The sequence below is a fragment of the Protomyctophum bolini genome, assembly GCF_963924005.1.
Source record: "Protomyctophum bolini genome assembly, chromosome: 2".
NCBI lineage: Eukaryota > Metazoa > Chordata > Actinopteri > Myctophiformes > Myctophidae > Protomyctophum > Protomyctophum bolini.
Genome location: NC_137863.1, coordinates 28,037,241 through 28,051,654, shown reverse-complemented (window position 1 = coordinate 28,051,654; position 14,414 = coordinate 28,037,241). Strand labels below are relative to the sequence as shown.

The window sequence follows — 14,414 nt, the reverse complement described above, 5'->3', positions numbered from 1 at the left end:
ATTGGACAGGCAGGCAGTCAGACAGCTACTCATAGACAGGCAGACAGACAGCTACTCATGGAGAATTGGACAGGCAGGCAGACAGCTACTCATGGACAATTGGACAGGCAGGAAGGCAGACAGCTACTCATAGACAGACAGCTACTCATGGACAATTGGACAGGCAGGAAGGCAGACAGCTACTCATAGACAGACAGACAGCTACTCATAGACAATTGGGCAGGCAGGCAGACAGCTACTCATAGACAGGCAGACAGACAGCTACTCATGGACAATTAGGCAGGCAGGCAGACAGCTACTCATAGACAGGCAGACAGACAGCTACTCATGGACAATTAGGCAGGCAGGCAGACAGCTACTCAGACAGGCAGACAGACAGCTACTCATGGACAATTGGACAGACAGGCAGGCAGGCAGGCAGACAGCTACTCATAGACAGGCAGACAGTAAGACAGCTACTCATTGACAGACAGACAAATAACTACTCATGGACAGACAGACAGACAGGCAGGCAGGCAGGCAAAGAGCTACTCATGTTATGTTATTATAACAGCTACTCATGTTATGTGCAATAATTTGTGCAGTTATGGAAACAGCTCTTTGTGTTTATGCAAGAAAATGTAACACATTTATTTATTTACATATTGTGTGCATGCACATTGTACTTTGATACATTTTGCGAAAATAAAGCAATTGAAAGAGAGAAGTTATCAAGTATCATTAATGTCGTAATTTTATCTACTGGCCCCTGGCCCCTTGCCATTTTTGTAATGTGGCCCACAGGTAAATCTATTTGAGTATCCCTGGACTAAGTCATACAACTAGAATCTAAAGTCTAAGTATGTCTGGTACCTACAAAATACAAACCTCAAATTATTTACAGAATTCAATAAGCATTCTCAGGCAAAATCTGTTTTTGTATTAATTAAACCCCAGGTTACACCTTTGTGTCCTGTACATAATGTTTTTGAAAATTGTATAATCAAAGCCTCAGTGACCATAGCTCATACAATACAATTCCTGGATTTATTAGATTCTCACTCAATAATAGTCCATGGCCACTGCCCACTGGTGCCAGATAACATTTTCTGCCAACACATTTTTCTACTACTACAGATTCTGTCAAACTCACACAAACCGGTACACATTATCTCTGGGGTCATGTGATCAAGATATATACCTGTATATACAGTAGTTGATTTTTTTCAGATCAGCCATTCAGAAGTGGCTATGACTACCTGCCAAAGTAAACAACATTCAGTGCAGATATACTATATTTACTATAGCTCTTTTTGGGGGTGCAGCGTCCAAATTTCAAAAGGTTTAGATCTTTGCTATCCAGTCTTATGTTTTTCTTGTGTTCATGTAGCTTAATGGTGTAGTGTCTGGTTAGCCAGTATTGCTAGATAGCCTAGGTTTAGTGTTCAGTAGGTATAGGCACATCAGGGAAGAGAACAAATATAAATCACCACAGCATCATGGCCATTGATCAAGCAGAGACAGCTTGGCACTCTATTCTAATAGGTGCCGTGGCTTGTGGTAACAATTATGGATCAGTGTTTGCTTGATGTGCATCATGTTTCTACTGGAATCCCCCATCTGTCTCCAGTGGCCCCATCGACACAGTTCCTTTATGTTACACAATGTGTGGACCCATGACCAAGAATCAACATCTGGAGATAAAGACAAAGATTGAGTTTGAAATTGTGATGAAAAGACACAGCAAAGACTGGAAATAATAGATGGAAGGACAAAAGATGAATCCAGTTAACGTGAACTGACCCTGGTGCCTGGTTCTAATTAATATTAATTACATTTTGAGAATATGAATGCCTGAGCAAGGAAAGGTCTAGCGAAGAACAGAGATGAAGAGAGGTTAAGACATGGACACCATTCTAATAATACTCATTTAGAGAGGAGAGAAGACAGGAGGATAATTAGATAGCATGAATTTGACTTGTAAGATGGGAGGAAGCAGAAAATCAGAATCGACAGCAAGGGAGAGGAGGGGGATGCTCTGAATTTGTACAGAGTACATGCAGTTAAAAATGACACCTGTGTGATCTTATCACCATATATCATCTCATTCCGGCCAATCACGGCCATCAATTTGCGTCCTCACTTTTCCGTCTTCACTTTTCTGTCCTTTATATCCTCAATGCATACTTTGCTTAGCCAATCAAATCATCGCTATGGGTGCTCAACCAATTAAATCATCACTATGGGTTACACACAGACAAAGCTGGGCATAGGAGGGGCTAGCGCATTAAAATCATACACACATCATACACACTAAAATCCTAAATGTTGAGTTACCTTTGGAGGGGACGCGAGAGGGTTCAGGTTAAATTTACACTTAGAATGTTAAAGTGTTATGTATTATTAATTGTGACCATAGGTCGCAGATAACTATGAAAATCTGCTAAACCTGTCAGTCCTCTAGACGGGCCCGCCCCAAAGTTATTAGTGCAGCCACGCCCGGCAGCCGGCGAAAACTAGAGTTCTCAACAGGCCAGAAGATTAATGCCCGGCTCTACCTGGGCCCTCATCAAACCCTGTACACTGCCACCCTTAGATCTCCATATATGGAGCAGACCTGTTCTGACATTCCATATGTTGATCTGACGTCATCAAACCCTGTACACTCAAGACACACTCCATATTTGGCCAGTACAGAATTAATTCCAAATGTTGATCTGTCCTCCCATGCCAAAGCGCCAGCGCTCGCCCAGCAGTCTGCGGTCACCCAGGAGGATGCATGCACGCGACCTCGCCCTCAGGGTGTCTTATAGTGTGTGTATTAGTCATTCTGCTAATGACAATACACAAATTGTGCGGAAAACTCGGAAGACTCAGAAGCCTTCAGAACTAAAACATCAAGGTTCAAGGTTAGCTTTATTGTCCCTAGCGGGAAATTGGTTTGCAGCCAGATCATAGTAAAAATACACACAAAATACACACAACAACAACATTCAATACAGGACACTAGAGACAGAGAATTCATGACATACAGTAGTAGCAAAGTCAGCAAAAGTGCATTAGTGGGCAGTATGTGCAAAAGGGCAAGAATAAAGTGCTATTTGCTGTTCAGCAGTTGAATAGCAGCTGGGACAAAGGATAGTTTGAACCGATTAGTCTTTGTGGTGGGCACCCTCAGCCGACGACCTGAGGGCAACAGTTCAAACTCAGACTGAAGTGGGTGATCCGATACCTCCAGGAGGTAGGAGGTTCTCTTAAGCATCTGCCTCTTAAGCATCTGCAACATTCAGGTTCTCATTTAAATGGAGAGCCTACCCTAAATCATTAAGCTATGATGTTGTGACGCACTTACAAAGTGTAATTGTAATTCTACATAAAGGATAAAGGATGGGTTGACATTATCAACTTTCACCCTGGCCTTACTATTTTGGGCATGTCATTATAGGCAAGGAAAAAAAACGAAACCTTCCGAAATTAGTTGATCTGAGCTTGTAGATTGGCTATTTTTCGTTATTCTATTCATCACACACGTATATAGATCTTAGGTTAAACTAAGGATTTAGATAACATCTGTCTTACTGTTACTGAATCTCAGTGTTGTTGTGCATAACTCACCATTACGCTGTTTGGCCCTCCAAGCCCTGAGGACAGAGTTCACTGCTCCATCTAACCACAGCAAGCACCAGGTCAGACAGAAACCTATCAGTAGGCCTAACATCAAGTCAATCTCCTGCTTGGTCACTCTCTCGCCCACAGATTTGGAATGCACTCTGGACTCATCCCCATCATATGGAATGATGTGGTAAATATTGTGCCTGCAGGAAGTAGACATGTGGAAAAGAGAGATAGCAGAGATGGGCAGCATTTAAATACATGTAGGCCTATACCAGTGTCAGTATCGGTCAGTATCATCACGCCAGTATCCTGGACTCCTGGTGTCTGTGAAGTACATGCGTAGAGGCAGCTCTGTGTAGGATTGTGCATTTAGTCTCATAGTTATTCTATAGCGTTGGTCACTCTGGCCTGCTCTGCTTGTATGATCAATTTATTTTTAGAAATTCTGACATATATAGGGCGCCCACTGGCCAAGTGGTCCAGGCGCATGTCACATATAGGCTTTGGCCTGACAGCGTGTCGCGACTGTCGCGTGTTCGAGTCCCGTTCATGACGACCTTTGCTGCATGTCTCTCCCCTTCTCTCTCTCCCTCTTTCCTGTCCACCGTCACTTGATACTACCAATAAAGGCAGAAAATATCAAAACTAATCTTAAAAGAAGGGGAAAGAAAGTCTGACATATAGGCATGACATTTAATATTTGGCAATCTGTGAATTGACTAATAATTGCATATTTTTATATATATATATATATATATATATATATATATTTCAAAATACAAAATACATAGCCTATATTGTACCTCAAATACATATAGCCTACTCAGACCAGTATTTATTTGTATTGTGATACTGATACTGATACCCAGTAGCCTATTTTTTATCCTGTATTTTTCCTGTATTTTTGCCCATCTCTGAGAGATAGCACAATCTATAACTTAAGTAGAGTAAAAGATAAATTGAATAGCTCAGAGAACAACGCAAAGGAAGGGACATTAAGTGACGAATTTGAGTTGAGTGTTATGGAGTTGGGGTAATAGAGCCAACAGCTGATGATGAACAGCACAGTAACATAGCAACACCTGGCTCCTGTCCCCTGTGGGTATAGTAGCCTATAGTTCGTACTGGATGCACTACTTCTAGTCCACAATCCATACAGACAATAGTGTGTAGGCCTATATACTGTATAGTGTCAGTTAGTCACTTATTAAATCATGAATAAGTGCACGATAAGTGACAGCCTCCAGCCTGGATAACGGATTATTATAAATAATAATAATAACTTGATGTTTTAATAGCCTACAATACAATTAATTTCAATAGGCAAAAATGTGATAGTTCCTGCAGTCACTGAAATAACACAGAGGCGTCTTCCAGCCATTTGAGTCCGTGTGTCTTGTATTTGTCTAGCAGTGAAGTAGCCTATCTTGTTATAGGCGACTTAAATAGATTTTTACCTTCCGCACTTGCAACCACAGATGCGTTCTTCCCCACGGACATATGGCAAGATGTAGTTGTGAAAGCGGTCCAGAAGCGCGTTCAAGTCCATCACACAAGCTGCAGTCTGAAAACAATTGCGGAGTGGAAGGGACATGTTATACTGGGACATAACAAATGCATGGCCACACAAATTATATATTGAAAAATGCATGCTTTTACCAGTTGCGTTACGTTGACACCAGTGTTCTTAGTTCTTACCATTTAACTAAGACCTTGAATTGCAATGCACAACAACCTCTCGGGCATTCCTGAACTGAGGAGTAGCTCCGATGTCGATGCATGTGCTCCGTCAACTGCCCAGTAGTTTTCTACTTAACTAGGAAGGCGCTGAGTAGCAGCATCTCGATCTGTGCGTAAAGACAGTGCGCTCATTGCGCTGCTGCTGCCACCAACTATACCCAACCGGACAGACATGCCTCGAAAGCGCTCGAGTCATAGTTTGAACAGCAAGTAGCTAAGCAGTAAGTTGTGCGAACCGCACACAATCGCCCAGATAGGCTTAACAGATGTATTTCACATAATGGTCAGTCATCCGAATGTCTACCATAAATATCCGAGGCTAACCAAAGCCAGTCTGGTGATTAGCGGTTAATATTGATGCAATTAAACATGTTTCGTCTTTCGATATATGAAACAATGTTTTTTTTAATGGAGCACAAGGATAATTTAATAGAACTTTAGTATGTTGTAATAGTGACCAAGCCGTATGGCCTACAGACTAAAAATGATTGTGGATTGCATTGCAATAGAAGCGGTCAAACTGAAGCCTACTTCAATAAATGTAGGCCTATGTTAATAATCATTATAAAACATAATTGATAAGTCAAATAAGCCAAAAAGAAAAACAGAGTCAAGATGTGTTTTTCAAGAGATGTTCGTTTTATTTAGTGGATTCATATGTACATACGGAATTTCAGGCACTCTGGACTGAGCTTGCAGATTGCAAATAATTACAATGTTTCAATTATTTGACATTTACAAAAGGAAAGAAAGAAAGAAAATCTTATGCCCTGAAAGGTAGCAAATCTGACTTAAAATATGAATCAATCAACACATTAACGAAAACAAAGTGGGGAAAAGAGAACCCAGTCTCAGTTTGGTTATTTACTAATAAACCCCACATTCAATTATTCTAACTACAACACAGTCGCACGCATTCAGTTCAATAAATGTCCTCTCTGATCGCATTTACACTATCCCCAGTTAGGGGTCAAATGAGACATGTCATACACAATTACAATTCTGTCATTTGTAATATAAACTCATTTAGCATCAATGTGCAATAATAAAGAAAAAAAAACTAAACAATATAATCAGTTGTCTGACAAAGGCGACTTGCTCTCCCTGAGGAGACAGTTTCACTGCAGGATGCCCTTAGCCTGACCTTGATCCACAGGGAAGGCATTAAAGCAATGAACCCTGTTCCTCTGTGTAGAATTAAAAGCCCTCACAATTTCACTGCCGTTGTGGAGACAACGTAACTGTAACTGCAACCCCACTACCGCCCTGAACAGAACAAAGTTTGTGTTCATTTGTTTGAGATCTGCTGCAAAACTTGGGCCCTCGAAGTTATCTAGATATCAAATTATATTGGCATCAATAAGTATGTAATGTAATATTTGCCCATTCCTGAAGAAAAAGGAAATGGGTGGGGGGGAACAAAAAAAAACTTACATTTTGCAGATACACACGTTGTCTGTTCCACCAGCAGTTGATCAAAAGCTTTTTGTGGGTGTGGGCGGGCCATTGACAACAGAGGAAAATATAGGTGTGTGTTTGTACTGTTTGTGTTGCGCAGGGGCATGTTTTTATTGCAAAACTTGTCTGGACCATCAGTAGAAGCAGACAGTATGGAGGAAAGGCCTGTTGCTTTTGTCCTCAAATTCCTGCAGCAGCTCATCGATTTCATTCTCCATGTCATCAGTGTGCTGGATCTAAAGAGTTAAGACACATTCCAGCTAATCAGCACAAATTATTGTACAAAACAATCTAATCTACCATGTTTTAATACTTTGCCAGTAAACCACGGTGTGAAGTACAAATATAAGCAATTTCTCCATTTAGCATAAGCGTGCTATTCTGACAAAGTGTGACTATAACGCAGGAAATATATGCTAGCAGAAACTCACACATTGACACAGCTCACAGATAAGGAAGGCTCCAAGTGTGGCTTCTTCGTGATTGTCCTGAATATCTACGTTGATTACATGAACTGGTTGAACCGTGTCCTGCTCCCTGGAGCTCAGATCTGTGGGGCGTAAACAGAACAGGATTCATGTACAGAAAAGTGAATTTCCCTCACATATTCATAAATAAAATGCCTATCAGAATACAGAACCGGTGAAGTCACCTCTTGGTTGTTTAACGTGACATGCTTAAAATTGATTACAAGACAATAGCCTCACCCTCCAGCACTTGGTCGTAAACTCTCTCCTCACAGGTGATGACCAGGTCAAAGAGGTCCTTACAATTCTGAAAACGTTCAGGTCTCGATTTGATCCGCTTGTTGCGGTCCAGCATGTGCAGAATTCCATTCTGTGTGTACCTGAGGAATTAGAAAGCTAAGGAACACAAGCAGGAGGAAGCGAAAGACATCCCTAGACAGCTAAAAGTCCTCAAACCTGCAGAAAGATGATCTCACTCATTGCCGTTTGATAGGTGGCAAGACCATCTTGTAAAACTCTGAATGTGAATGCAGTGTAATATATAAACCTGTATCAAGTATACATATAAAATATGACACCATTTCTGCAATACAGAAACACTGCCATCTGGTGGTGTGTCAAGGGAACAATTTAAAAGCCAGGTTACTGCTATAACACCAACAGCTATATTCATGTATTACTTGGTGTCTCATAAATAAATTACTTAACCATTACTAGCAGTTCTGAAAAAGTAACCTGGTACACAAACGTTATTGCTTCACCTCCATAAAAACATATGTATTGACACTACATGACTGAAATGCTATTTAAAGGACAACTTTAGTTTTTTTCAACCAAGGTTCATGTTTTAGGTTGTTATTAGAGAAAGTAAAAGATGTGTTCATTTTTTTTTTCATTTGCTGCTTTCTTTTGTTTTAGGGATTTTAGCTATTTTTGACAGGGGGGGTGGGGGAATTCGAGCATTGGGCTAAATATGTATTTTTTTACAAAATATTATGGCGACTTATTTTATTATTTACTATAGTCCTACTAGACCCCAGGAAATTACATCTGGCCACAGAAGATCACACGATCTACTGAATGTGAAGGAGGCCTACTGGGGGGAAGCCACACTGTGTGTATAGGCTCAATATGTCAGTTTGACACATTCAGTAGATCCCGTGATCTTTTGTGGCCAGATGTAATTTATTGGGGTCTAGGACTATTAGTAAATAATAAAAATCGCCATAATATTTTGTAAAAGAAATACATATTTAGCCCCATGCTCGAATGCCCCCACCCCTCTGTCAAAAACAGCTAAAATCCCTAAAACGAAAGAAAGCAGCAAATGGAAAAAAATGAACACTCATCTTTTACTTTCTCAGTGACAACCTAAAACATGAACCTTGGTTGAAAAAAACTAAAGTTGTCCTTTAAGGTTTATGGACAACTACAAGACTGCTAAAAGGTAAACCTAGAGTTGCATGTATGGAAGACCATGATTATGCATTGTGCATGCCCGACTCTTACAAATTGTAAATGTGAGTGGCATTTCTGTTGACGATACCGTTGATCACATAAATAGGTAGGCCTATTATTTTAACACTGAACTTGCCTATCAAGTATGCAGAATAATAAGCAAATACCACGGTACAAATATTTGTCATAGTAAGTCACCCATCTCTCAAATGGCGTGCTCCAAAGCCATCACACGATCATGAATTCCTCACATAAAGGTAAGTAGGCTGTGTTCACGAATCTGTGTGTCTCCATTATGATTGTGTTATTGATGGGTGTATGAATGCACAGGGGATACAGTTCCTTGTCCTTGCGGACCAGGTCGTTGTACATCTGTTCATATGTTGTTTTGAAGTCATAGACATTGGGCTTATCCGGGGCAGGGCCGGGTAGCTTCACATGAGTCCCTGTTCCAAATGAACGCACAGCAAATCCACGTTTGCTGCAGAGAGAAGACAAGGCAAGAAAAGGTTAAAAATATGAAATATTTAAATTTAAGCATTTTATACAAGAACATTAACATCCCTTTAAAATCTTAGAAAGCAGTTATCATACAAAGGCAACTTTCTCTTTTCAGGTGACCACACTAAAAACTACTGGAAAAAGCAAGTCTTGATCGAACAGAGTGCAGTGCCAGGGAGTTTTAGTTTAGTCACTAACAGTGACTCAACTACTGACAATCCTTTGTTCAAGTCCAGGAGTTACCCAATGCGAATTGGTCATTCGTGGTGGTGTGCACATTATACGATAGCTAAACTTTAATGACATTTTTAACAACCATATATTTGCCCAATTTAAAAAAATAAGATCTGGTAGATAACAAGATGAGTTAGTTTACGCTTCCGGGAATATGTTTTTAAAGAGGGCGCTCGTGTACAGAATTTGGACAACTCTAGTTACTAGTATCGACGTATCAAATCTAAAGTGACGTTCTGAGGACCTGTACGATGTAATGAAAAAAATGTAAACTAGGTTTGATGGCCACGAATTAAAAACAAAACAACCAATATCCCAAAGTAAACGTGCGCCACCGCGATGGTAGTGTAACGTTATATCTGTGCCGATTCCGAGGCCATTGTTGAGCAGTGATGAGGCCGAGGAGGACGAGTTGTTGTTGGGGAGGCTGAATGATACAACGGCGTGGCAGCACGTCGAAACGTCTTGAATAACTGCAGTCAGTGGCGGTCTTCTCTTCTCTGTAGGCTCTGGTTCTTGGTTCTGCTGGTCATTTTTACCTGAGGATATTGTGCGCTTCCATACTGCGGTTCTGGTTACTCGAGCACACCACCGCCACGCGCAGCGGGTGGCTCGGCATTGCGAATCTTCGGTTAATAGTCGAATATACTAATAAATGTTAGGATTTTATAAGTAAGTTTGTTGAATCTCCCGAGGAATAGCCAGAGAAGCCCTTTCTACATCGAAATGAACTAAACACTGGTCATTGAACAGAACGGCTTGAGCAGCACTATGCCTATCTTTCACAAGAGGCGAATGTTAAAATGGCGGAGCGTTCTAGAGAGAGAGCTACCAACGACGACTACGGCTTTAAACGGTGACATCATTGGAGGGTTGTGTTTCCCCGAACATCAAAGGGGTCGCCTGTACTTCGTCGTACGACAGTGTCTGTCGCGCGTCGAAAATAACTGATCTACAAGCTTACGACGCGTTGCACCAAGACGCGCTGTAAGCTTGTATATCTGCTATTTTCATCATAAGGCTAAACGTATAATAATAATAATTTATAATATAATAATATATTATATTTTGTATATTATTGTTTGTAGGCTATTTCAATGTCTCAATTAATTGAAGCATCTCTGAACAATTACATGCATCCTTTAAAACAGGCCTAAAGGGAGAGGAAATTATCCTTCCCCCCCCCAACATCACGCTCTTCCCTTTTCCCCACTATGTAGGCTACTTACAATTTTTCCTGGAATGATTGATTTTTGAGTGGTGCAACCACTCCCTTGCGGAGCTATGTGTGCGTGTGGCTGGCTGGGTGGGTGGGTGCGTCTGAGCACGAAAACAGCATGGTTGTTTTTCACCACCTGTGCGCAACCTAACACACAAACACACACGCACATATTAACTGTATATAGATTTCGGGTGTGCCAGTACAGTACAGTACAGTACAGTACAGTACAGTACAGTAGGGCGTCTAGGGACCCCCACACGGTAACTGTCATTTCTCAACCGGTTCGGACGCGGGGCGGCTCACCGGAATCGGGCCGGCACCGGCACTGGAACTTCTGCACCACCCCCCACCCCCACACGGAGTTGCACCACTCACTTCACACGGGTGTGATTATTTGTTGTTATTGATGATTTAGAATGTTGTTATTATTCATGTCATGTCTATATGAATTGATTTCATAGGGCCTAGATGGAAACAAAACTTTTTTTCATATTCATATTATTATTTTTATATAATCACTTTGCTATTTTTCTTTGTAGCAGATTGAGTGTTGCTTAATGAAATACAACAGCAATGTCTACTATATTACCGGTATCTATCTATCTATCTATCTATCTATCTATCTAGTTTTGTTTTCAGTTTGATTACCGGTATCCAATTATCATTTTGAAATTTGTAAAATCACACAAAACACAAGTCACATACACACCACAGATGTAAATTATGCAATGGACCTTTTATATTATTTTATTGTCTGAATTAATTAATTACTGGACATAAGGGAAGCCTAAATTATTTTCAAAGGCTGTACACACGCATAACAAAGAGGAGAGACAAGTCCACCAAAAGTTCAAAACAGTTACCTTTGTCCATTCTATAATTTCATGGTGCAAAAATGAAAAGAAACCCAATCAATTCTGTTCTAAATGTAAGTGGAGGTTACATAGGAGGCTAAGGTCATAAAGTGAGTGGCAAATCAGGTGGCAAAGTGAGTTCGTTTAATGCAATCAGATAGGACTTTTCTGTTTGGATGTATTGGTTGTCAACACCAGAAAGTATAGTTTTTTGCCACTCAGTAGTCCCACATAACTTCCAGGTATGATGGTGATCTGTCACTCACGTGCATACCCTCTATATGTAATTGTCTAATCATACAAATACATATAGCCTAAAGCCTAGTATGGTACATGGTTGCTTGCAGAACATAACAGATCTACGAGTTCACAATGCGTTGTGTGCACATTGTAAGCTTGTAGATCGGCTATGTTCGGCATGCTACCTCATTATACAGCAAAGCATAAATCAGGTGTAAAAGAGGCCTAGCCTGCATGGACAGAATACATGCAGCAGATGAACTTCATGGATGACCCTCCATGAACTTAGATTTCTGTGTAACAGCAATGGCATGTAGGCCTACTCAAGAGTGTATTTAATAACATTCAGCAACAACTTTGTTTTTTCTCATTCCTATTCACTGCAAACATTTAGAACATACTGACTTATACGGACTTATACTAACATTAGGCCTATAAAATGACCCCAAAAAAATGACACAGTGGCCATTGTGATCCATATGCTAAATGCAGGTAATAGTTTTGGTTATAGTGTTATTGTACTCACTCCCTGAAATTGTGTTTGATCTCAATCACATTTGGATGTTCATTCCATGTTATGTGGCTTAATCAAACATCATTATTAATGTGAGATTAGATAGCCTATGGTTAATTAAGGATGCAATTGTGTTGCATTATGTGAGCGAGATGTGTAGCCTGTTTTGTTTACTGATTGTTGTTTGATGGTGATGTGGAAGTCAGTGGTGAGAGTGTGTATGGTAGGCATATGTGTGCTGTGTCGCCGGGCTCATGATGTTCTCCGTGATGTAGGCCACCAGCAGACAGATGATGACCAGCATCACGCAGATAGCTCCTCCCACAGTTGTCATGGCGATCACAATGTCCTGCATCCCAGAGGGAGCCACAGTAAACTCTACACAGTCCAGGTCTGCTCTCACGGCCGGTTCCGAGTGCAACAAGGAACGCAGGCAGATGCGGTACGGGATGTTCTCATGCAACTCGGTCAATAGAAAATCCCTGCAGCCGGAGGCAAGGCGGACAGCAGCACACTCAAACTGTGTATAGCTTCCATTCCACCAGCAGCTTAACTCAAAGCCACCCTTCCTGTGGTTTTTCCCATTTAAAACAGTCTTTGGTGGAGGAGTAAAAAGTGCCTTTTGTCCACTTACATTTGCGGTTACTTCATGGTCAGTCATTATCGCTTTGGCTTTATGAATGTTTTCCCCAGCACCATTATGTGCCCATTGTAACAGCACACTGCCATTTGCAAGAATATTTGCCACCAAGCTCCCCAACGACTTTACAGTCCTGCAATCACTCTGACTGCACTGGAAACGAAATTGGGTGTTTCGAAAACACAGCTGCCCACTGATGCCGCCCTCAATCACTCTGTAGGCACAGATTGGTGCCCCTCCTGCCTCCTCCTTCCAACTTGGTCTTGACCTTTCTGATATCACAGTGGGAGTATTGTCTCTGCTGGTGTTGTAGCGTAAGTTATTCACATGGCCAGATTCCCCCTTAATCTTTGGTGTAGGCCTACTGTCATTACCATGATTGGCGGTGGTTTCATTGCTGAAATTTGTCCGACTTATGTTAGTCTTCTTCAGCTGGTTTTGGGGCACACCCAGTGGATTTGTGCTGCCCACCTTTGATGGAGACGTGGGTGCTGATGCTGAGGATGCTGAGCTGCCGCGTGCTTGCCTCAAGCTGGTTGTCCTTTGAAATGTGCAGAGTAAGAGTACTGATAAGGCGAACAGTGTTGGTCTTCGTTGACTTTTCATTTCCCTTCCTTTTGTTGAATTGTTTTCAGACATAGTGGATGAGATCTACAGAGAGACAAGGCAGGCTGATGTCTGCCATAAGAAGGGTCGTTCTAATGCGCATGATGGAATGTCTGTCTGCAAATCCAGTCGCTTCCATTAACGGGAGAAATCTGCATCTGGGACAAAAATAACATTTAATCATAGAGCCAGAACGAGATTCAAGTAGGCTATGACCTTGCAGAAGCTAAGCTACCATGTAATGCATCAACGGTGAAAAGCCTTCCTTCCGAGCTAGGTCACCTCATTATTCCGCACACTGCCGTAATTAATTGTCATTGGTTTCTCGAAAAACAAACTTACTTACTTTTGTGGAAAGAAAGAATGCCGCAGCCGCTGTGTGCCATCACATGTGCAGACTTGTGCTGTGCTTGTGCTGTAGCTTGTATTTCTTCATGTCTGGACGCAAGGCTTTGATGGCTGTAGGTGTGTGTGTGTGTGTGTGTGTGTGTGTGTGTGTGTGTGTGTGTACACTGTGCAGGCTGTGCAGCCAGTCAATATGCGTGGAATGGAGCTTAAGTGCATGCGTGCCGCCAGTGTGCCAAATATTTGTCAGCAGTCAATTAGTATAAAAGAGAGTCGCCCCTTTCTCTTTCAATTTCCCACTCAATTGTCCAGCTGTCGGTGAAAGACAGCGACACTGTATTATTGTTTTATGATAAATTGAACATGGTGGACCCTATTGTAAACAAGTGTAATGCTTTATGGTGTCGTCAACAGTTTTGTATTGAGTTGTGCTTAAAATGTACTGTACATTTTTAATACGTTAATAAATAGCCTACTTCAATCAATCAATCAATCAATCAATCAGTATAATAATAGAGAACCAATGAAACTATGTGTCCAA

At 41.2% G+C, this 14,414-nt stretch overlaps 2 protein-coding genes across 2 annotated transcripts; both read right to left on the bottom strand.

Annotated features, from left to right (window-relative positions):
• Positions 1–3,076: 3,076 nt before the first annotated feature.
• On the bottom strand, positions 3,077–6,499 carry LOC308333692 (transmembrane protein 240-like; the record flags this gene model as incomplete). Its single annotated transcript, XM_080790147.1, has 4 exons — positions 3,077–3,165; positions 3,595–3,794; positions 5,052–5,158; positions 6,479–6,499. 4 exons carry the CDS (start codon positions 6,497–6,499, stop codon positions 3,077–3,079), a joined length of 417 nt encoding a protein of 138 aa, XP_080646273.1.
• Positions 5,951–10,272, bottom strand: ssu72 (SSU72 homolog, RNA polymerase II CTD phosphatase). The gene is made up of 5 exons (XM_080774347.1): positions 9,992–10,272; positions 9,055–9,198; positions 7,500–7,639; positions 7,224–7,342; positions 5,951–7,028 (listed from the first exon to the last, which is right to left on the bottom strand). Exons 1-5 carry the CDS (start codon positions 10,069–10,071, stop codon positions 6,927–6,929), a joined length of 585 nt encoding a protein of 194 aa, XP_080630473.1. The 5' UTR covers positions 10,072–10,272; the 3' UTR covers positions 5,951–6,926.
• Between the last annotated feature and the right edge of the window lie 4,142 nt (positions 10,273–14,414).

Coding starts and splice junctions, on each gene's coding strand:
- ssu72 (XM_080774347.1), bottom strand. CDS start 10,071: ATGCCGAGCCACCCGCTGCGCGTGGCGGTGGTGTGCTCGAGTAACCAG. Junction 9,199..9,991: donor GAAGCGCACAATATCCTCAG/GTAAAAATGACC, acceptor TTCTCTCTGCAG/CAAACGTGGATTTGCTGTGC. Junction 7,343..7,499: donor TTACGACCAAGTGCTGGAGG/GTGAGGCTATTG, acceptor TACGCCCCACAG/ATCTGAGCTCCAGGGAGCAG.